Below are 25,739 nucleotides of genomic sequence, written 5' to 3'. Positions count from 1 at the left end.
GTCAAAACAACCAAATCGCTGGGTTTGCCCATAGTTGACCCAGTGTTTGGAAGTGTTTAACCCAGAAATGTTTTTCCTTTTTTTTTTTTTTTTTTTTTTTTTTTTTTTTTTTTTTTAACAGTGTACCCTATAGTACTGCTCAGTTTGAGCAAAAATCTGTACTAGGATTCTGGCGGTTTCACGGTTTATCATCGTTTTTCCTTTCCTTTATATGAATCAGATTTAATCATGATCCAAGCAGTTTTTAATGTAAATTAGATTATATAATTTCAAACATTGTGAAATTCTGCTACATAAAACATATCTGCAGGAAACAAAAACAACAGATGGGCTGAACGAGAACGCAAATTCACTCTCTGACAGCAGGGGGCGCTTATGGAACAGCAGCCATACAGCGTTTTCTCGGTTACCGCTGTAAACAAAGCAGTGCAGCACTTTTAAATACTACATTAATATGCATTAAATGGAGGTAGGTTGAAAAGAAAACACCATCTAAACGTCTGAAGACAGTTCCCCTCAGAGACACATTCATATAAACCCTTCACCCCTAGTTCAGTATTTAGGATTTTCTAACAATATTTCTCTTCTTTGCGTTCATCTTCAGCGTCTCTGGCTTCTGTTAATGACCGTTTACAGTTGGTTTATTTGCCCGGTTAAGAATTTGTTGTGTGTTATTAATAGTTCTGTAACCATTTGGCGGAAGTGTATGCAGTAACAAGGATCTCCACTCAATTCACGACACTGTCTACACTGCTTAGCCACTTGTACCAGTATACCATTTTTTTTTTAAAAATTCATATCGTGTGTGTATTTCAAATGGGTTTCCCATTTGAACCGTTATTACGCCCTGCACTACTACCTTACTCTTTAAGATATTGGAAAGACTATCAAAAGAAATGTGTATCGGTCAACAACTATCTACAGTGCCTTAAAATGCTGTCTAAATATGCAGCTCACTAGGTTTTGGAACAGCAACAAATAATGGAATGATGTACTACTTGTACTACCTACAAACTGATTTTTTGGGATAATAAAAAAAAAGGGTAATGTGTTTTAATGTGTGTTCCCGTAGCTCAAAATGCAGACACCAAAGTCACGGGATTGATTTCCAGGAAACTGAGAAATATGTAAACCATTAATGCAAGTCGTTTTGGATATAAATGTATGCCAAAAGAATGAATTTAAATTTAAAATGTGCTTAAATGAATAAAAATAAGATCACAAAGAAAAAATATTAGGGTACAGTGAGACCTGGATGTGTTTTTGTAAGATCCACCCCATTGGTACCGCTAACACACACACAGACACTCACACTGACATTTGCACTCTCTCGTGTGTAATTCATCCTGAGAAAAGAGGAGCTACAGCAGACATGATAGTGCGCTTTAGTTAAAAAGAGAGATTTTTCTCTTTTGACCCAAACGTGGCCATTTGTGAGGGCTGCTTTAGACTACTGCAATATTTTAGGTCAACACCCAGCCTGACACATACGACTGCAAAAAAAGCTCTAGACTAAAAGAGACAGCGAGAGAGGAATGAGTGAAGGAGGGATTTAAATCACAGCTAAAGATGTCAGGCGTGACAGCTCCCTCCTGTTCTTTTGAATGCCAAGAGGTCAATCAGTACATATTTCAACTGCTGATAAAAAAAAAAAAAGAGCGGCAGTAAGATCTCAATGCCACCCCCGACTGGCCCACTAAGACAGAAATAAAATATACTCAAATGCAAGTATTTGAACGTAGATGTGATTATTTTACTTGTTTTTTAACTAGTGACCTAGTGAACATCCATGTTGGCACAAACATTTCAAGGTAACTCTATCGTCCCCTTGAGGCTGGGTTATTATAGGTAACAAATGGTACATTTACACAACAATGATGTAGTAAAAACTGAAGTTTTATACAATGCTGTCAAAACAATCCTGTTCGCATGGATCTAAAAAAGCGACTAAAAACACTGTATTATACATGCCAGGCCAGTAGATGGCGATGTCACTTTCCAAATTTGGTTGTCAAGTGGTCACAAATTTGCGTTTTTGTAGTTTACACGGTATCATTATTAAAAACACACATTCTGAAAACAGTTTTCAAGAGTTTGCAATTTAAGGCGCCCAAAACTCTGTTGTTGTGTAAATAAGCAGTTTAGGTGGTAAAATATATAGCTGTGACTTTTTGACGAGATTGACCCGAGTTCGAATCCACCTTTTGCCAAACTTGTTCGTTCTTCCTTTTCACATCAAATATCAGATTGGAAAGGCATTCATTTTCAATAAAATGAAGGAAATAATTGAAAACTGTAAAATAAAGTGCCTCACGAGTGTTTATCTGTTAGGGTTAGGGGTAGATGTAGGGAGAGCTTTACAGTCCCAAGGTGGCATCTATTTAATAATTTTAATAAAAAAGATAATTTACACTCAATGCATTATTATTGCATACTGATTGATGATGTATTATAATACTGAGGTGCACTAAGTAGTATAAATAGCATCTAATTAATATTATTGCAAAGAAAATACTGCTATTTTTACATTGTGTAAATAGAATCTATTGCTATTTGCACATAGTGTAAATAGCCACTGTCAATTAAAAATAAATAAATAAAACGTACATATTATTTTTAATTTAGTTTAGCTTGATGTACTAAAATAACTAAAATAAAAAACAGTAAAAAATACTGATAAATTAAAATAATAAAAACTAAATTACTAAAACTTTGACTAAAATTCAAATGAAAACAAAGCATAAAAATATAAAACACTAAAATGTATTTTAGCTACTTGCCTAGTTAACATTTCCTATGTACATTAAGTTTAACTTTATGTACTCGAATAACTAAAACTTAAAAAAAATAAATAAAAATGAAACCAACATATTAAAGAAAACTAAAATAAGTTATATAAACACAACAGACAATACCACAACTTCTCTAAAACTTACTAAAAACATAAAAACAAAAACTAATTCAAAATATTAATAAAAACTAAACATCTCAATAACACTAAAATAACACTACCTTGAGGTTTGTTACTTCCCAGTAAGAACGCACATAACTATGTTAAACTGGATGTAGTTAAGTTTGCCTTTACATAACAGAGTACATTTCTAGCCTGATGCTTTTGTATCTCTCCGCCGGCTGAGGAATGTCTCATCTTCTGAGCTGAAGAGTGTCTTAATCTTTTAAGTGGACATTTCTTACATAAAAGACATCTTAGAAGTGTTGATAAATTTTGTCAGGGCCGAACACGCTTTCTATGCAATGTATGAACGCTAGAAATACTCCAGCCAGAGGGTGACAGTGCTTAATGAAAGCAGCGATACTCACTTGTTTATCAGAGATCTTGAAACAGCTTCTAGCGTAGTTCTCAAACTTCTGTTCCGTCTTTGGAAGTGGCCTCCCCTGTTTCAGAGAAACATATTTTTGTAGAAATGAAATGGCCCTTTTTCATCACTCGTGTCTTTCTGCTAAGTGTTGAGATCATCCTGACAAGGAGCCAGCGCGCTGCTGCCGTGATGAACAGGGTGAGTCGTTGGGTGTTGGACGCACTTCAGTGAACTCGCATTTTTTGTGGCCTTTACAGTAATTCCAGTTCCCCTTATCTACAGCAGACCGAATGAAATCACACCAACACAAATCATCATATCGGCTCAACACAATCCATCCGCCGTATCTTTCCAGTTTTAAAGTAGATATTACAGCACAATATGCTATTCATCTCACTCTCCTGTTTCTGCCATTTTTAAGAAGCGTACAGTTAGCGTAGAGATGTCTTTTCAAGTTTTATTCAACCTGTTGTCGATTTCTACAGACAATAATTTACTAGTCTGTCAATATGTACACTACCATTTAAAAGTTTGGGGTCAGTAAGATCTTTTTTAAAGAAATAAATACTTAAATTTATCAAAAGTGAGAGCAAATACATTTAAAATGTTACAAAAGATTTCTATTTCAAATAAATCGTCGCCGTAAAATTATAAGGTTCTATCTGCATTCTGAGCACTTTTGAGATATTGAGCTTAACAGTTTTTGTGTTCCATAGACTTCTGTAGATAGAACTATTTTTGTTTTCTAAAAAAGGCCCAAAATGTAAACAGCTTATGTTATAAGGAAAAATCACATAATGTAAATAAGTTGTCACTGAATAAGAATGTGAATAACTCAATTTTGACAAAAATGTCAGATAGAACCTTATAATTCTAAGACTACGAAATATCCATATTCAACAAAAAACTAAGCCTCGAAACTCTTTTCAACATTGATAATAATAAAAACTTTTTTGAGCAGCAAATGATCATATTAGAATGATTTCTGAAGAATCATGTGACATTGAGGACTGGAGTAATGATGCTAAAAATTTAGCTTTGCATCACAGGAATAAATTACATTTTAAAATATACTTAAATAGAGAGCAGTAACTTTAAAATTGTAATATTTCACAATAGTACTATTTTTACTGTATTTTTGATCAAATAAACACAGTCTTGGTGAGCTTCGTTCAACATAAGATTTCATTCCACATAAGATTTCTTTCAAAAACATTACAAATTTGTACCAACCCCAAACTTTTGAGCAATAATGTAGGTGCTGACGAGACAACAGAATTTTGTATAATGTTGAGGTCAAAAGTTTACATACACCTTGTAGAATCTGCGAAATGTTAATTATTTTACCAAAATAAGAGGGAACATACAAAATACATGTTATTTTTAATTTAGTACTGACCTCAATAATATATTTCACATAAAAGATGTTTACATATAGTCCACAAGAGAAAATAATAGTTGAATTTATAAAAATGACCCAGTTCAAAAGTTTACATACATATTCTTATTCTTAATACTGTGTTCTTACCTGAATGATCCACAGGTGTGTTTAGTGATAGTTGTTCGTGAGTCGCTTGCTTGTCCTGAACAGTTAAACTGTCCACTGTTCTTCAGAAAAATCCTTCAGGTCCCACTAATTCCTTGGTTTTTAACCTTTTTAGTGCATTTGAACCTTTCCAACAATGACTGTATGATTTTGAGATCCATCATTTCACACTGAGGACAACTGAGGGACTCACAATGCATTAAGAGCCAGGGGTGTAAACTTTTGAACAGACTGAAGATGTGCACATTTTTCTTATTTATTTATTTATTTATTTATTTTTTTTTTTTTTCATTTAGTACTGCCCTTCAGAAGCTACAAAAGATACTTGTTTTCCAGAAGACAAAAGAAGTTACATTTACCCTGATCTTAACATTCAAGTTTTCACCCCCCAGCAATGCATCGTCAGTGAGCATTTGAACCTTCTGTAATAGTTGCATATGAGTCCCTCAGTTGTCCTCAGTGTGAAAAGATGGATCTCAAAATCATATAGTCATTATTGGAAAGGGTTCAAATTCACAAAAATGCTGAAAAACCAAAGAATTTGTGGGATCTGAAGGATTTTTTGAACAACAGCGGGCAGTTTAACTGTTGAGGACAAACAAGAGACTCATGAACAACTATCACTAAACAAAAACAAAAAACAAAAAAAAACATCTGTGGATCATTCAGGTAACAACACAGTATTAAGAATCAAGTGTATGTAAACTTTTGAACAAGGTCATTTATATACATTCAACTTATTTTTTCTTGTGATCTGTATGTAAACGTCTTTTATGTGAAATATCTTATTCAGGTCAGTACTAAATAAAAAATAACATGCATTTTGTATGATCCCTTTTATTTTGGTAAAATAATTAACATTTTGCAGATTCTGCGAGGTGCATGTAACTGCAATAATGTAGGTGGTGCTGATGAGACGAGAGTTTTGCATATTTTAAAGTCAAATATTGCATATATTAAACATGTTCTTATGATGTTGTACTACTTCCTACTTAAACTCATAGTTTATATCTTCGTATTGTTCGCAGCTGGTCTTCAACAGCATGTCACACACACATTAAGAAAAAAAAAATCCTATTACAGCATCAATGCATGGTGTGTTTGCATGCAGTCATTTAACATTTAAAGGATCAGCATCGCTTTCAAAAACATTGCCGTGTAATGAGACACTCAAAAAGCTCAGAAGGCTCTTATGGATCTGAGGATGTGAGGATGAAGAGGGTTAGTGGTCAGGGGTGCTGAGCATTTGCGTGCATTTGGTAACTGATTGAGGAAGTGAGCAGGTAGACTCAGAGAGACTAGATAATCCTAATATGATGAAGTCATATAGCTGGTCATTCCCCCTCCGGCCTTTAACGCAAACACCTCATTAACATTTGACCATCTCATCATCTGCTAAGTCGTCTTACTTATAGCTGTTAACACACAGCATGTGTGTGTGTTTGTTTGTATGTATGTATGTCAGGGCTAAAGCATGTGTGTGATTAAGAAATGCATTCACATGTTGCAGAAAGACAAATATCAATGTGAAAGGGAATATGTTGAGTATATGTACCTCTTTAGCTGCTGATGAAAGTTTGCTTTTGACATCACTCAAGCTGAGAGTGTTAGGAGACTTCCCAGAAGGCCCCGCTGCAGACTTGTCTTTTACTTTCTGTGGTGTCTGTAAATAAGAAAAATGCAAATTTTGTTAATCAAGGAAAAGTTCAAGTAAAGTCACCTTTATTTATATAGCTCTTTATACAATACAAATAGTTTGAAAGCGGTTTCACATTAATAAAGAGGAAAAATAACAGAATCAGTAATGCAAATTTGATCAAATATGAGAAACATCCAAGTTCTGCTGTTTAATGTTGATTCAGCTGAGTTCAATAACAGTGATCTTGCAAAATTTATCAAATATGAAACAAATTAAATGCAGCAGACAATAATGTCTTTAGTTCAGTTAAAGTTCTGTTTTCATCCGATAGCGTCAGGTATCAAAAATCAAGTTGAAAATTGACAACAAAAGGCCATGTACAATCAAAAAAAGTTTATTCTGATTCGTAACACACACCAGCAGGCTCCTTGACCCATTTAGCCTTAATAACTCTAGTCTGGTCTGGCCAATAGACTTCTCCACTAATGATAGCACTCTCTGACAAATTTGGAGGGGTACAAATGATCCTTTTATTGCTTCCATCCAGGAGAAGACAAGCCCGAAGCTCTTAGATGTGGCGGGGGGACGGGTTGCTCTGCCAAGGAGGAATAAATGACTTGATGTTCAGTGACAAGACTATATCATTTCCAAACACCCTTATGTTATACAGAAATCAATAACTTGATGTATCAACACCATTACAACGATTACACACTGCACTGTGGCCACAAAAACACTTTTAACTATATTAATGTCCATATAGGATGATAACCAAGGACTCAGCAGGTTTTCTCAGATGTAGCTACACTTTTCAGAGTCATTTTGTACGAAAATTATATGTAACTTGTACGAGTTACATATAATTTTCCTCCATTTGGATGCTCACTGATGCTTCAGAAGGGAAAACGGCGCATTAAGAGCAGGGGGTAAAAACTTTTGAACAGAATGAAGATGTGTACATTTTTCTTATTTTGACTAAATATCTTTTTTTCACTTAGTACTGCCCTTTATTTATAAAGCTCTTTATACAATACAAATAGTTTGAAAGCAGCTTCACATTAATAAAGAGGAATCCAAGTTCTGCTGTTCAATGTTGGTTCAGCTGATTCAATAACAGTGATGTTACAAAATTTGTTAAATATGAAACAAATTAAATTCAGCAGACAATAATGTCTTCAGTTCAGTTAAATTTCAGGGGGGTTGAAAACTTTTGAACACAATGAAGATGTGTTCATTTTTTTTTTTTTGTCTAAATATCTTTTTTTTTTTTTCTTTTCACTTAGTACTGCCCTTCAGAAGCTACAGAAGATACTTACATGTTTCCCAGAAGACAAAATAAGTTAAATTTACCCTGATATTCAAATTCCAAAAGTTTCTCTTAATGCATTGTCTTTCCTTCTGGAGCATCAGGGAGCGTTTGAACCTTCTGTAATAGTTGCATATGAGTCCCTCAGTTGTCCTTAGTGTGAAAAGATTGAAAGAAGGATCTCAAAATCATACAGTCATTGTTGGAAAGAGTTCAAATACACAAAAATGCTGAAAAACCAAATAATTTGTGGCATCTGAAGGATTTTTCTTTAGAACAGCGGGTACTTTAACTGTCAGGACAAACAAGGGACTCATGAACAACTATCAGCTGTGGATCACTCAGGTAACAACACAGTATTAAGAATCAAGAATATGTAAACTTTTGAACAGGGTCGTTTTTATAAATTCAACTATTATTTTCTCTTGTGGACTATATGTAAACAACTTTTATGTGAAATATCTTATTAGGCCAGCACAAAATAAAAAATAACATGTATTTTGTATGATCCCTCTTATTTTGGTGAAATAATTACCATTTTGCAGACTCTGCAAGGTGCACGTAAACTTTTGATCTCGACTGTAATTTTATATGATATTTAAATACATAAATCTTAAATTAAAGCTTAATTGTGGTTTTGAGTGTCCCTGTGAAGGTTTTTTCCGGTTTCGGACACAGTTTTTGTTTGAAGTCAGTTTACCTCAAGTACACACAGGTGCTGTAGCAGATGCTAGAAACGTCTCCTGTGACCGCTTGTGATCGCGTTTTGCAGGGCGGGACTCTGATTTTCGTGACTACATCGGATGGTAATTTTCTTTCAAAGCTAGCAAAGTTTACCAGGTGTAAACGGGGTCTGTGTTGGTGCTTTGAAAGTAAAATGTTTTACGTGCTGGCTGATGCTCTGCCACAGTACAGAAGGTCTGGGAGATTGTGAGGGCAAATGTCTGTATTATTACAGCTTCACTAAAGAATCTGGTGTCCACCCTCTAAAAGAGCAGGTCTGTGTTTGTGTGTGCTCATTGGGCACAGGTGTGTGTCCAGCTTTCATCAGAGAGATACTATCCCTCTGCAGACTGATATAAGCTCTTGCTCTCTCACACACTGATGCAGACACACACTGGCCTGTCCATGCATGCAGCCCAGCCAGGAATCCACACTGATTGTAGGGTTACACTGATGGACAAAGACCTGTTTTACACAGTAAGTAAAAAAAATGGAAATAGAAGGAAGAAATGGAGATGTAAAATATGAAGATGTCTGGCATATGTGAACATATGAATGCTTCAAATGACCTCAGAGCCCTTTAAAGTGAACACAACTGAGACCATCTTGAGAGGTGTGACTACTGCATGTCGAATTCATTGTTATTTCTAACTAAAACAAACAATAATTAATCTTCATTAATTAAAAATAACTTAAATAAAGATGGAATAAAATACAACATAAATATTAAAATTAGATGAACAACTTACACTTCAGAATGAAAATTAACTAACTGAAATAAAATAAGGTGAAGCACTAAAATGAATAAAACTGAAACAAACTAAAGATATATATATATATATATATATATATATATATATATATAAATTACTACATTATACAACTACTAAAACTTTAAATAAAATTGAAATGAAAACTAAAAATATAAAATTAAAGCTAATTCAAAATATGAACAAATACATCAATGAATACTACTAGAGTATATAAATAATGGTAAAATCAATTTGGATGCACTTGACGTGAAAATCAAAAATGTTTTTAAATAAAAAATTATTATTATGCATGCAGTCTTTGCAAGACTTTTTCATTCAGCTCAATTTTTTATGATGTATTTAAAAAATACAAGCCAATAAAATAACCACACTTTTATTTAAAGTAAAACAATATTATTTATTAAATAGCAATAAATTATTTTTTATTCAGTTCCATGCAACAGAACCAGATTTAAAAGATTTTTTTTTGTGCAATTATCCAAATAGTGTATTATTAGACTTTTGGCGGGTGAAAATAATACTTTATATACTTTACAAAGATTTTGAACAGTAAGATTTTTAATGTTTTTTAAAGAAGTCTCTTCTGCTCACCAAGCCTGCATTTATTTGATCCAAAGTGCAGCAAAAACAGTACAATTCAGAAATGTTTGCACTATTTAAAATAACTGTATTCTATTTGAATATATTTTAAAATGTAATTTATTCCTGTGATTTCAAAGTTAAATTTTCAGATTCATTACTCCAGTCACATGATCCTTCAGAAATCAGTCTAATATTTTGATTTGATGCTCAAAAACATTTATTATTATTATTATTATTATTATTATTACTATTATTCTAATAATATAATAATTATACTAATTAATAAATATAATAATTAAACTAATAATTTCTTACCTAAAAAAACTAAAAATTATACTGCCTCCAAGCTTTTGAATGGTATAGTGTATAATGTCTATTCATCAAAGAATCCTGAAAAAAATGTACTCAACTGTTTTAAATATTAACCGTTGAAATAGTTTAAATATTAACAGCTGAAGTAAAAATATTTTTTTTTTTTAAATTTTTTTTGCTGTACTTTAGATCAAATAATTGTAAGCTTGGTAAGCAGAATAGACTTCTTGAAAAACATCAAAAATCTTGTGTATACACACACGAACACATTTTAAACAGTTTGCATTAAAGAAATGAATGCAAATTAAATTTTCCCAGTCTTACTAATAACAATAATAATATAAAAAACAATACACTGAACCTGAGTCGACATTTAAGGCCAAGTACAATGTGAAAACAAAAACAACTGAGTTTCTTCTTTTTTGGTCTAAGTTTGGTTCTTTTCAAAAAAGTGCATCATGACATGCATCGTGTACCAGTTCAGCTTTAAGGCGAACAGGTAAACATCCCTCAAGAATCCTCCAGAATTTTTGGTCCTGCTAGATGAAAGAAAAAAGTGAAGGAGCAACATAAAGTAACGGACAATGTCTTCCAGTCTTTCTTTGTAAGAACAAAATAAATAATCCCCTTTTCCTCTGTAGCGATTGACGAGCATGCAATAGATCAAAAGGTATCAGATTAAAGGACAAATGCACTCACAACACACACACAGACACACACACAGGACTGGCAGAAGGCCAGAGAGGCCCGGTGTGGTGCAGTCATTATATAGCAGGGCGTTTTTGTGTGTTGGGAAAGGACAGCTGTAGAGTTAAGACAGCTGACAGACAGAGAGTGCAGCGAGCTTTTTAATCTACGCCAGACACTGATTACAGATGCCAGGGGACGGCACTTAATCATTAGCACGCTAGCATTTGATGTAATCAGCTGTCCTCAATACATACAAACGCGACTCCACTGAGCCATAATCGAGCGGGTAACTACAAAACTTTACTGACCTTTACGAATGATCTTGTGCATTGTTCGCAGCTCTATTACACTAATGCAGTTTTTATGTATTTTAGGACAGGTAATGGTCTCAGCTGCCTAACAGGAATTGACTTTACGAGTATTTATACAGGCTCTCCTCGGCATCCACTGTCAAGGCTACTAGCGTGCTCTGGAAGAGCTTTGACTAAAGGCATAACTACTCATTTAAGTACACAGCTACTCAGCCACTTCATTTTTTCATTCTCAGTCTTCAGTGTCACATGATCCTTCAGAAATTATTCTAATTAGGGCTGTCACTGATGATTATTTAAATAATTGAATAATCAGTCAAATTATTCTGACGATTAATCAAGTAACTTGACAATTACTCGGACAAGTAATTGAGTAATTGTCAATTAATTGAGTAATTGGAGTAATTACATTTTTTTTATGTAATATATACCTAAGTGAACAATAGCCTTTAAAATTACTTAAAGGAAAAGTCCACTTCCAGAACAACAATTCACAAATAATTTACTCACCCCCTTGTCATCCAAGATGTTAATGTCTTTCTGTCTTCAGTCGTTAAGAAATTATGGTTTTTGAGGAAAGCATTTCAGGATTTTTCTCCATATAATGGACTTCATTGGTGCCCTGATTTTGAACTTCCAAAATGTAGTTTAAATGCGGCTTCAAAGGGCTCAAAACAATCCCAGTTGAGGAAGAAGGGTCTTATCTAGCGAAACGATCTGTCATTTTTTTTTTTTTGGAAAATAAAAATTTGTATACTTTTTAAGCACAAAAGCTCGTGTAGCACAGGCTCTGGGATGTGCGTTCACGACGCTACGTACTATTGAATCATGTCGAAAGGTCACACGGAACTACAGACTAAGAAAGTGCAAGTAAGTTTGTAAACGCTGTTTATAAACAAAAAGGTACATAGATGTCCTCCTCTCAAGTTGTAGGAGAACATAAGATGGAGTTTTTTTGCCATGCTCAGTACACAGACGATGAACTTGGAAAGTTCGGATAATTTTACTGACTCTGACCTTTGAGTCTCGTTCAGCAAAATGAATGAATCTTTTTGAGTCATTTCGTTCATCTCAGCAAAATAAAATGAAAATGTTACGCATTGCTTCCCTAACACATCTACTGCTTACACAAACGTTGATCACACTACAAACAAGACAAAACTATAATGCTATAAGAAACACAAAAGATTAATTCATTGTTTACCTGGGTTTTTAGTCTACGATTAGCTCACCTCACCTCTTATCTGACAAGTTTTCGGGTTTGAGTCATTTATTCATCACTGACAGCCCCATACGATGAACGAACGACTCGAAAAACCCAAAGACTCGAAACAGGTGAACTAATTCCAGTACAGAATCTAATAGGATGTTGCGCATGCGCGACCGAACGAATCACTCCCCGAGATTGAAGATTCGTTCAAAATGAAAGAATCGTTCAAGAACGACCCATCACTAATTCATAGTATCGTGGAAGTGCATCCCTGAGCCTGTGCTACACATGCTTTTGTGCTTAAAAAGTATACAAATTTTTATTTTTCAAAAAAATTTACAGATCGTTTCGCTAGATAAGACCCTTCTTCCTCAGCTGGGATCGTTCTGAGCCCTTTGAAGCTGCATTTAAACTACATTTTGGAAGTTCAAAATCGGGGCACCAATGAAGTCCATTATAATGGACTGAAATGGAAAAAAATTCTGAAATGCTTTCCTGAAAACCATAATTTCTTTACGACTGAAGACAGAAAGACATGAACATCTTGGATGACAAGGGGGTGAGTAAATTATTTGTAAATTGTTGTTCTGAAAGTGGAGATTTCCTTTAAAATAGATATACAAAAGCAAAGTCCCGATCTGAAACAAATTATTCATGATATGCCATCCAATTGAAGCACTTGGAAATAGTGAATCAATTTGTGACACAATGGTTTAACTGATTCAGAGTTTCGAAAAGCTTTGTTTCATCACTACATGCTTTTTAAAATCATTACAAGTGATGTCGAAATTCAAAATTGAATGGTTCTTTTAACTTGATCTGGTTTTTCAACCTCAACCAATCGGAGCGGTTCCAGCATAAATGACTGGTTTATGTAGTTCACCTGTTCCTCTTTTCGCGTCTTCATCCATGTTTACACAACACCGTTAGTACTACTGATTAGCTTGATTGTTTTCTGACATTAACCGAAATAAGTGAGTACTCTAATTGAATCGAGGAATCGTGACATCCCTAAATCTAAATGATTATTTCCTGCTCAAGAAACATTTTGATAATAGTTTAATATCTTTTACGGAAACCATCACGTTTGTCTGCTGAGGCTGACTAACATATAACAACTGGACTTTATGCATTCTATTCTTTTATACTTTATGACAGCACACATGCCATTCACAGATGTAGGCAGATGTCCCATACTATTGTACTAAACTTGTTTCTACACGTAAATACAGTCTTGCAGAGCATTCCACAACTGCTCGTGCGTGTCAGTGTGAAATGCGAGCGATTTCTCTTCATGCATTCATACAGATATACAGTCCTCTGTTCGGAGAACGCAAAGTGTTAAGCAGTGCAACGTCTGGCCTGGTTTAATCACAGAGCACTCGGTTTCCGCTCACCTCATGGCCCTCAGGGACTCCCAACACCAAGCCCTAATGATTTCTAATGGCAGAGGAGTGGCCGCCGGAAACAAGGGTGCGGAGAAGAAGAGTAGGAGGGGCCGACCGGAAGCAGAAGTGTAAAAAGTGCCAGAGTTTGAGAAAGATGGGAGGATGTCTGCTTGACTGTCTAATCTCGTCTTGCACCAGAACGTGGCCATTATGGAATTAGGTAAATGTGGGTGCACACACACACACACACAAACACACACACATATACACACACACAGCCCCCCCGGGTGTTTCTATAACAGTAGGTAATTAGCGCTCCTCACGTCAGGCATCTAAGATGCTAATAACATGCTTACTGAGTCTTACATTGTTAGGTCAAGTGAACTGCCAGCGGGAATGATGGGAAACTCATTTTGACATTGTTAAGGGATGTTTCACACATTGTGTGGGGGCTTACATGTTAAAGGTGGTCTGGGATTGAATGCCAAGACCAAAGGTCACCCAGTAAGGTTTAAACCTGTCCTGAAGGGGTGTGTTCTAGGGTCAGAGGTCGGACAAATTTAAATAAGTGGTGAAAGTTCAGTCTCGCCTTTGTTTGTCACCTGCAAAAAAACTTAGGTAATCGTTCATCTGGTTTTGTGAAATTGCTTTCGGATGTTTGAAAGGCTAAGCCTGATGGACATTTATGAGCATATTTAAATCTGGTAATTCCTCAAGCACTCAATAGAGCGCCATAGTGACCGTCCACTTTATAACTGTCATTGGTTGAGTATTGATTTTTTCCTTTATAGATGAAGACAAAAACTGTCTTTAGAGCAAAAAAATTGATGCAAAAACAAAACAAAATAAAGCAAAATTGAATTTGTTTAAAAAAAAACATAATAAAATACAAGGCTGTGTCTGCGAATAATGTAGTGAAATTAGAAACGGAAGTACAATATAACAAGTCACTTAAGGTCGCTTTCACACCTGTAGATCGATTGCTTTGTTCTGAAACAGGGATTAAAATTATTACAATGTTGCTTCTTATTCTCTGCGCGGTCTGCTTTCACACAGCAAAGTTTCTAAATGGACCATGTGTTAATGTGTTAATACAAGTCACGTGCGAGTAAACCGTCCTCTCATTGCTCAAAGTTCCACGGCTTATTTTCTGGGATTCCGCTCAGCTGTCATCTGTCAGGATGGAACAACAACAGCTTTGTGGGCTTATTGTTGCATTTTTTGTAGCTGTTGTTATATTAATTTATAATTTTTAACAGGAGTCCAGGATTCGTTGGGAAAACATTTTTAAAATACACCTACTACAAAGAGAGCAATAAGTCAGCATTATAAAATGAAAAGGCATGCTTTGATTGCATTCTCACTACAACCAAACTGCTCCAGAGTTCGTTTTCAATCGAGCTGAGACCAGCTCGTTCAGGCGATCTCAGGCTGATCGTTTTGGCACTGAACCGAGCGCGATTGCCATGTGATATTTAGCACGCTAAATAGCACATTGCATAAGTATTCAGACCTTTAACTCAGTACTTACAGTTATTTTAGTATTACTGATGTACTATGTTTTTTGTTAGTAATTTAAACTAAAATTTTTATATTTTGTATGCTCACTTTAATATAAAGTTTTAGACATTGTAATTTTTAAAAAATATATATGTCTATATACTACATATGCATTATTTTTTAGTACTAAAATAACTAAAACTAATAAATAAAGTAATTAAAACTGTATTAAACTATTAGTTATTTTAGTACTAAAAACTATGCCTTGAAACCTAGCTGAAGAAAGTATCCTTTTTTTTTTTTTTTACCTTTATTTCAGTTAATTTTAACAGTATTTTGTTTCAAATAACAAATATGTTTTTATGGTTTTAGTTTTAGTTAATGATGATAACGCTGCTTTGATAACAGTGACAGCCTCAAGTCTTTGTGGTTATGATGGGACAAGCTTTGCACTCCTGAATTTCAGGGTTTTCTTCCATTTTCTTTCGCAGTTTGGATGAGCTGCCAGCAAAAGAAAGAGTCCTGGTTGTTCCAAACTTCTTAAATGTAAGAATTATGGAGGCCTAATGAAGGCAACCTTCAATGCAACAGCCTTACCCAAATCTGTGCCTCAGCACAATCTTGTCTCTAAGCTCTGCAGACAGTTCTTCTGATATGCATTTTCAGCTGTTAGAACTTATATAGACAGCTGTGTGTTTTTCCAAATCAGGTCCAAACAATTAAATTTGCCACAGATTTACTCCAACCAGTGTGTGTAGAAACATCTCAAAGAGGATCCAGAGAAATGGGATTCACCCAAACAAAAACTGAGTTAGCGATTTTAACAATAATTTTAATGAACTTAAAACAATCTTCACATAAACCCATTATTTACCTGTGCCCTTCAGCCAGTAGGAAATATACAGAAATTGCATAAAGCTATCTAACACTAAATACTAAATTAAATACAGATGAATCCTTAAAGTTACTGATCTCCTGTTTTTTTCCTTTGTTATTTGATTAATAGACATCACAGTAGCTCGTTATTAGGTTATTTGGCTGCTATTACTTTAAGAGCAGTGCTGGGGAAAATTACTTTTAAAAGTAATGCATTACAATATTGCGTTACTCCATGAAAAATTAACTAATTAAACAAAAAATAAATAAATAAATAAATAAATAAAACGCTTGCTTGTTGTTTTTTTAATAACACAAAAAAACTCAAAAGTTATATTTTTGGTTATTTTGGTATGTTTTTAAGCCTTAGACTAAAGGAAGTGTCTTTGGAAGACTTAAGGGCCTTGGACACAGAGTCCAAAATTAACATTTGCATTTTTCATATTTGTCAAAATTCAAAAAGTAGCTCAAAAAGTAATTTAATTTTTACTAGTTACTTGTCTGATTACGTAACTCATGTTACTTGTAATGCGTTACCCCCAATAATGTTTAAGAGCTGCCGCTGCTAAACGTGACACAGATCTGACAAGCATGCATCTGAATGATGCAGGCTACAGTGCGCGTCGCCGCATGTGTCCGTGCAATTGAAGAGCACATGCTACGAGCATAGTATAACAGCTGACAGGACAAGAAAATTACTTTTTACTGACATATGACCTGACAACATCTCAACTGACCGCAGTTCACTATTGTTCTACTAACGCTCCTTGTCACCTGTACAATTCCAGTGCTCATTTGACTAGCGCCTGGTGCTGAGGCGAAGTAGAGCGTGTGTCTCAAAAGTCTCCTGTTTGATGTGGATGTAAAGATGTTTTGCATCTAAATAAATGCAGCTATTGTTGAGAAAAAAAAGAGACAGAAGCAGCTGTTGTGAGTGGGGTGGCCAACCCTATCTCCGCCCTGCATTAAGTGTGTTCGCTTTTCAATATGCACGTGCAAATTTGTCTGATCCTTGACGCGATCGTGGGCAGCAGCGCATAGTTGATTCTGTGATAATTTGATCTAATATTTGATGTTTTTAAAATGTTGTAGATTTAAGTAGCAAATGAGAATCGCTAAAATTATTCAATATATTTTGGCACAAATGTCTTCTTAAACAAGGAAAGAATATGTAAAAGTATGGTATTTGGAATAAAAAGAACCCCTGCTGTTGGGGCTAAAAAGCACAATAATTAACATGATAAATAACACATATCAGACTTTTCAATTTTCTGACATGACATGGTTAGATTCAGATGGTAAATATCATTTATTATATTGGGTGTCCATCTTAGAGATAATCACCATATCTAGAACGAAACCATCATATTTAAAAACATTATTACTGTAAATCTATATTAAATTATTATGGGATCTCCTTTAACACTTTCAGAATCTTTACTTTTTATAATAATTTTTTGTTTCTACATTTTTAAAATATATTTTTATAAACATTTTAATGACAGTATATTTACTGAACAAAAATAAATTATTTTATTTATCAAAATAAGCAGAAAATAATACAAACTCTATTAAAGTGCTTTTTTGAACAAGTATTAACTTAGACATCATTAAAAAAAAAAAAAAAAAACATTATTTTAGCTAAAGTATTTGTATCAGTACTGTGTGCCTTTTGCCCCATCCTGGTGAGCCTTTTACCCCGTGTGTGGTGTAAAAGGCCCCCCTTGCTACCTCATACATTAATAAAATTATTAAACAAAATAAACAACTTGTATGATTTATTTTCACACAAAATCTGCTGCTCCATAAAATATTCAATACAAACGTATATTTTTTTCTAAAATCATATGTTTTGGGCGCAGTGAAAGCACATTTTTTTCTTAAGGTGTGCATTTAGCCCCGTTGTGCCCTACTACATAGATTTTTAGTTCTGCAACCCAACTTCTGTCTCAAGTTCATAATGTTCTTGCGTTCTATCTGGATGACTGTTACTTCACTGGATGTCTTTGAAGAACTCTTACTGTGCGTAGCGTTCCTACTCCTGTATCTTTCTGATTCAGCACCACAATTACAGCGAAAGAAAAAAACTACATCAAAGAAAATTCAACCCCACACAACTGCATGTGCACCGGTCAAAGGAGGAAAAAATGTGATTAGAAGAAAGTCTGGCGAATGCATTTCAGATTCCCAACATCGGTCACCCTGCCAGAAGTCCGTGGCTTTTAGAGTAGTTTGTTGTTTTAAAGCAGACCACAAATGACCCTTCAAATTGGGCGCTTTGGGATTGTTGCCACCAGCAGCTAGTTAAGAGCGCTTCACCGTTTCCTTGCATGGGAAAACACGATGGCCCTAAAAGAAAAGCTTTGAATGTCAAGATGTTTTTCTCTAAAACGCTCGATTATTAAAAGTGTATTAAGTGCATTCACTCTAAAAAAAGACACAGAAATAATGGCTTCGGGATCGTCGTGTCCTCCCAAGGCTGGGCGGTTTTCAGCTAATCACAGCTGGAGTTTTGAATGCTGTTGCACACATTTATCTTTAGGGGTACTGCTGGTCTAATTCACATTTTGCTTTTGGCGGTGTTGGCTGATCGTAAACAAAGACAGGCCGTCTCATTATCCCGTGGTTTTCTCTGTGAGGCTGCCATGTCGTCGGCGTCCTAAACTGCACCTGGACGTTTGGTAAGAATTACCTCTGGCATCCACTGGTAGACTTTGGCTTTTGGTTGGCACGGCTCGAAATGGGACTGAATACCAAAACCTGAAACCCAGACGGCTCCCACAACTTGCGGTGACCCAAATAACCTTATCCTGAAGTATGACAGTATATACTGTACTGTATGACCATAGAAAGCCTTTAAATGTACATCCAAACTTGTTCATTTTCTTTATAGGTTGTTTTAAGCCAAAGTGTTACATAATGTGAAGCTGTTTTTGCACTAATGCCAAACTTAATTTGCATCCATCAAATACCAATTTGAAAAAGAAACTTAGTTTGCTTAATTATCCAACTATCGGCATGGATATTTATTATTTAAACCATTTTTGGCAGATTACCGGGCGCATCTATTCTGAAGTGTTGCGAACTTTGTTCAAAATAAATCTGAGTAAATCATAACTTACTTGTGTTTGGGGCTTCCCTGATGTCCCCGCTTTCTTGTCTGGAGAGCCGTTCTGCTTATCTGCACTTTTCTTTTTCTCTGGGGTCTGGAAAAATGGACAGAAAGAAAGAAAAGAGAGAGAGAGAGAGACATTGCAATCCCAGGTTAAAATGAGCAGAGAAAATATTTAACACGTGTCAAAGTCAGAGCAGCTCCAGTCAGCTGTCATGCTCAGTGTTGGAATCATAACAGCGGATAATGTTTGTGAATTGAGTGATTGTGACGGCTTTGCTCTTCAGTGATGTAACACAATACGCTTCTCGGATGTTTTTTTCAGTCGGCTGTCAGAGAGCCGTGATGAAAGAGAGCAGTAATTTGTAGAAAGCGCAGCCTGTCTAGTCATGGCCTACAGGGACCGCAGGACACTGCTCTACAACTCTATATCCCAGAGAGAAAAACAGACAGTGGAAGAAAAGAAAGACGAGTAAAATAAGGTTGAAATAAAGAAATATGGACGAGGGAGTAAGACAAATGTTACACTTTCTATGAATCTAAACACACACAACATTAGGCTTTATAGACAATACTGATAATGTAAATCACCATCTTATAATTAGTTAGATGGCTGCAATTTTTCTCAGGAACAAAGTTATAGTATAAGACCTATTACTATATGTAACCCTGGACCACAAAACCAGTCTTAAATACCACGGTATATTTGTAGCAATAGCCAAAAATACATTGTATAGATTTTTTCTTTTATGCCAAAAATCATTAGGATATTAAGTAAAGATCATGTTCCATGAAGAAAATTTGTAAATTTTCAATCGTAAATATTAAAAACCTACGCATTGCTAACAATTTCATTCGGACAACTTTAAAGGTGATTTTCTCAATATTTCAATTTTCATATTCCAGATATTTAAATAGTTGTATCTCTGCCAAATATTGTCCTATCCTAACAAACCAAACATACAAGCTTATTTATGATGTATAAATCTCAATTTCATAAAAATGGACCCTTATGACTGGTTTTGTGGTCCAGGGTCACATATAGCATATACCTCTTCATTATAATGCATTACACCACTAAACATGCATTATAATGCATCTTACTTATTTAAAAAAAAAGATATATTAACCGACAACAGAGCTGGGTAGATTACTTACAAATTGTAATCTGTTACTGATTCCAAATTACACTACAAAAATTGTAGTTAGTAACATAATCCATTACGTTACACATTTTAGGTAATATAATCAGATTACTTTTTGTTTACTTTTAGATTACTTTTGACCTAACTTATCACATTGATTTAAACAGGATAATCTTGTACCATAATGATGTACAATTACAAAGAGTGAGAAGAAATATTCCTTTCATTGTAATTAACAACATGAAGTGCATTAAACATTATATTACATCAAGGTTTCTAAAACTGGGGCTCGTAAAGTAACTGCAGGGAGTTTGTAAATTCAAGGTTAACAAGTAATTAAATCATAAAAATGTAAAATTAAAATCAAAATAATTCAGTTACATTTAAAAAAACAACTATTTTGTGTTTACCTACACGCCAAGTATTGTATGACCATTAACCAATGCCTGTTACAAAGTTCAAAGGCAGTCTTTTACAGAATTGCTGATTGACAACCACTTTACAGTAAATATATTAGGTGAAAGAGGTTCAAATGACAAAATATTTGAGAATGTTTGCAAATAAGAAATAATGAACATTTATGCAATTTAATGAGTTTGAAAGACAAAAGCCTTTCAATAATACACAATAATACAAATATAGCAGTTGATGCAATATTGTAACACTTCTTAAACCTGAAATGATTTTAGTAAATCCACTGATCAAATGATCAAAATGACAATTTGAACAATGAAAACAAATTACTAATCATAAACAGAAACTTAATAGAAAAGGTTTCCAGCAAAATGAACAGTGAATGTAGGGGTGGGCGATACACCGGTAGACACAATTAACCAGTTGAAATTTGTCAACCGGTAGAGATTTTGGACTATAGTTTCTATTGCAGTTACATGCTGGCGTGATGTTGCTGTGCTACGTGGTCACATAAACGTATTGCTTGCAAAGGTTTTAAAGCATTACAGTTTAAAAACGAGTGATTATAAGCCATTGAAATGCAATCAGCAGCGAAAGAGAACTCATTTCGCTATATACATGAAAACGGCGCTCATAGAGCGCGGGAGTATTGAAGCGAGTTATTTTTGCTGCTTTATAGGCCTTGAATGGTTAAATACACACACTTTTATGTGTCAAAATGCCTGTCTTTGCAAGTATCCTTGTAAACACAGTAATTTAAGTCTTGTGTGAAAGCAAACAGCTGAGAAAGAAAACACATGTGTAACAGTATATTGGATCCAGGCAGCTCTTAAAGTGACAGCAGTCTAATATTCCTGCTGTCTGTCATTCATGTTAATCAAAAAATACAAAAAACCTCTCACTGCTCTGCTTTTGACTAAATCACTTTTGTAATTTAATAATACAAAATATATATTCAATTTACACTGAAGAATTTACAGTGTTTTATACATTTGATTAACTTTATACAATGTATGCAGCATTTTTTGTCTTGTTGCTTGTAATTCGTTTCTTATTTAATCGCTGACTGTTTACTTGTCTTCAGTAAGCTTGAGTTTTGTTTTTTTAAATTTAGGCACGTATTAGTTTTTTGTGATATTGACACATATGACAAGAATTATGACATTTCTATGTTATCAAAAATGTTGATATCATAAAGACCTTATTTAAAGTAAAAAATAACTATTTTGTGATATACATTGTTACCGTGAAATAAACATACTCATATTGTGATATAAGATTTTGGTCATATCGCCCACTCCTAAATGAAAGAATAAACAAGTTGAAGACCCGATAAGCCAAAGACAGATCTAAAGATGGCTAAAGAAAGAAAGAGTGAGAGACTGCAACGCTATGAGAACAGAAGAAAGGATTCAGGATGGGGGGATGAGAGAGGATATGGAGTGTGTGACAGAAGTGCTCATCTGTCGTCTCTCCTCAGGGCAGGAATCAGTCCTCACAGAGCAAGTATGTACCTGCTTTGATCTCTAAACACACACACAAACAGTCATACGCTCTCAAATATTTAAATACACACACACACAGCGGGGTTATTAATTTTTATTACGGTTGTCGATTTCTGTTTATTTCCACTGATCTTTAATAGCGCATAGTTTACCCATCAAAAGTCTGGAATCTGTAAGAGTTTTTTAATGCTTTTGAAAGATGTCTTTTAGGCTCACAAAGCTCCATTTATTCAATAGAAAAACACTGTAAAAAAGTAATATTGTAAAATATTATTGCAATTTAAAATAACTGTTTTGTAGTTAAATATATTTTACAAATGTAATTTATTCCTGAATTTCCAGCATCACTACTCCAGTTTTCAATGTCACATGCTGATTTACTGATTGTTTAATATTTTTATGGACACTATGATAAATTTACAAGATTTTTTAATGTAGAGTAAGTTTAACAATATATATTTAATCATTTATTTGAAAAAGAAAGCTTTTGTAACATTATAAATGTCTTTACTGTCACTTTTGATCAATTTAATACATCCTGGCTGAATAAAAGTATTAATTTCTTATTCGTTTTCATTTTATGACCCCGAATAAGCATGTGACGTGTAGAAAGGTGAAGTCAGACTGTCTGTGAATCTCAACAGCGGACATGTGATCATTATGGTCCAGACGGAGGGAAAGTGTCTATGAAAACAGACGGATGACAAAACGATGCAAACAAGACATGATAAAGATGTTAAGCCACTGAGGTGACATGAGGGAAGAAGAATATGTGTTATATGAAGAGACAGACAGAATGTAATGTGCTCTTAACGTTGATGGGGTAATAACAGGTGCTGATGAATATGTGATGGGCCAAATTCTCTGTCTCAGGCAGAGACTGGCACCTGCTGGTCACTCTGGTGTTCACTTGGCTTCACTCAGGACAGCAGTGAAAACATGCAGCAATGTAACATAGTGCTGTTCAAATTGGGGTCAGTAGGATTTTTCCTGAATAAATTAATATTTTTATTAATTAAGAATGCATTGTAAGATCAAAAGCAACATTTATAATGTTAGAAAAGATTTCAATAAATTTCAAATTCATCAAGAATTCTGAGAACAAAATGTATCTCTCTTTATTATGTTTCCTGATCAGCAAATTAGCATATTAAAATGATTTCTGAAGGATCATGTGACACTGAAGACTGGAGTAATGCTGCTGAAAATTCAGCTTTGCACCACATGAATAAATTACATTTTACAATATATTAAAGGAGAAGTCCACTTCCAAAACAACAATTTACAGATAATGTACTCACCCCCTTGTCAGAAATTATGTTTTTTGAGGAAAACATTTCAGGATTTTTCTCCATATAATGGACTGATATGGTGCCCTGAGTTTGAACTTCCAAAATGCTGTTTAAATGTGGCTTCAAACAATCCCAAATGCAGTTGAAAATGATCCCAGCCAAGGAAAAAGGGTTTTATCTAATGAAACGATTGGTTATTTTAATTTTAAAAATACAATTTAAATACTTTTTAATCTCAAACACTCGTCTTATCTTGCTCTGCCTGAACTCTGTGTATTCTGGCTCAAGACACTTAGGGTATGTCGAAAAACTCAGATCATATTTTCTCTCTCAACTTCAAAAATAATTTCAAAATCATCCTACATCGCTGCAGTAGTTCCGACCCAGTGTTTGCAAACTGAACATGCAAAGAAGATCAAACACCCTTAACAAAAAAGGTAAAACAGCGATATAGGACGATTTTGAAGTTGAGGGAGAACATGAGATGGGAGTTTTTCAACATACCCTAACTGTCATAAACCAGAAAAAAAAACAGGGAGCTCAGGGAAAGTAAAACATGACGAGCGTTTGACATTAAAAAGTATATAAATTGTATTATTTTTATGAAAATAACCCATCGTTTCGCTAGATAAGACCCTTCTTCCTCGGCTGGGATCGTTACAACCGCATTTGGGATCATTTGAAGCCGCATTTAAACTGCATTTTGGAAGTTCAAACTCGGGGCACCATATCAGTCCATTATATGGAGAAAAATAGTGAAACGTTTTCCTCAAAAAAAAAAAAAAATTCTTTACGACTGAAGAAAGAAAGACATGAACATCTTGGATAACAAGGGGATGAGTACATTACCTGACTTCTCCTTTAAAGTGCTCCTATTATGTCATTTTAAAGGTTGCTAATATTGTTTTATGAGACTCCTAAAACAGGTTTACATGTATGCAAGGTCAAAAAACACTTTAGTTTTCGACAAAAATAGATTGAATTTGACCTCATTTCTAAATGAATCAGAAACAACTCGTGCGAAGCAGTTTGAAGAATCAGTCTCTCTAAACCCCTCCTTTCCGTGAGCCTTCACTGCTGTGATTAGTCAGATGGCGCAGTCCTTTATGATTGGTCTACCGTGTACAGCGTGTGTCAGAAAACGAAACGCCCACTGCCATAACTGAATGACAGCCCTGGAGTCTTGTCAATACATAGAAAAGATGGCATCGATTTTACCATAACAATTCGAGCTGGAGTCTGATGATGAAACGGCTGAAGTGGCTGATCGACAAGTTAACACATACTACCGTGGAAAGTGCTCGTAATTTGCTTATGTAAGCGAACCGGGCACACCTCTATGTTGTAAACTTTAACATTATGTAATGCATTAAGGTGATAAAGGATGATAATTACTCAACTATCATTAATCCAACTAATGAGACAGACAGACAGTCAAGCTGCATAAATCACAAATTTTTAGACTACAGTGAGCCCACAGCTGAACAACACAACTACAGAAGTGTGATTTAGCCGGTTAGCAAGACATGTGCAGGGTTGTTACACAACATAACATACACAACTACGTATTTTGAACGATCGCTAGAAAATACAATCTTTGTAGATTCATCTTTTGGAAGTGAATATAAAACTAATTTACTCTCACAGCGTAGGATACAGCGTCTTCTCGACATGACGTAAACCATATGGAAATTTTACTGTTTGTGGGCGTGCAAGTTGTTCACGATGTAGAACGTGGGCGGACATTACGCAAATATGTTGCTTTGTGACGTATAGCTGTAACAGAATAAGATTCGAATTCCTGACGTCTCGTTCAGGCGATTGTGAACCGACTCTTTTTTTTGATAGACAATAACTTTATTTATCGTGCTCTGTCGCTTCACAACTTCGCAGATAGTTTATGTTCACATACAGCTACATGAAACACTACATGAAAGGTCATATTTGAAAAAGCATAATAGGAGCACTTTAAAACAGAAAACAGTATTTTAAATTGCAATAATAAATTAATAAAAACAATATTACTGCTTTACTGTATTTTTAATTAAATAAATACAGCATATGAACTTCTTTCCAAAACACCACAAATCTTACC

At 34.7% G+C, this 25,739-nt stretch overlaps 1 protein-coding gene across 1 annotated transcript in view; it reads right to left on the bottom strand.

The window, feature by feature from the left end:
* Nucleotides 1-25,739, bottom strand: part of npm1b (nucleophosmin 1b) — a 42,701-nt gene that overhangs the window by 4,780 nt on the left and 12,182 nt on the right. The window contains exons 8-10 of the mRNA XM_051127844.1: nt 19,299-19,382; nt 6,422-6,529; nt 3,322-3,396 (exon numbers count right to left, since the gene is read on the bottom strand). Of these exons, the coding sequence (XP_050983801.1) occupies nt 3,322-3,396; nt 6,422-6,529; nt 19,299-19,382 (267 nt within the window). The remainder of the gene's footprint in view (nt 1-3,321; nt 3,397-6,421; nt 6,530-19,298; nt 19,383-25,739) is intronic.

Source organism: Labeo rohita, chromosome 14, assembly GCF_022985175.1.
Source record: "Labeo rohita strain BAU-BD-2019 chromosome 14, IGBB_LRoh.1.0, whole genome shotgun sequence".
Taxonomy (NCBI): domain Eukaryota; kingdom Metazoa; phylum Chordata; class Actinopteri; order Cypriniformes; family Cyprinidae; genus Labeo; species Labeo rohita.
The sequence above is the reverse complement of the archived record's forward strand: the minus strand, read 5'-3'. Positions and strand labels throughout refer to the sequence as shown.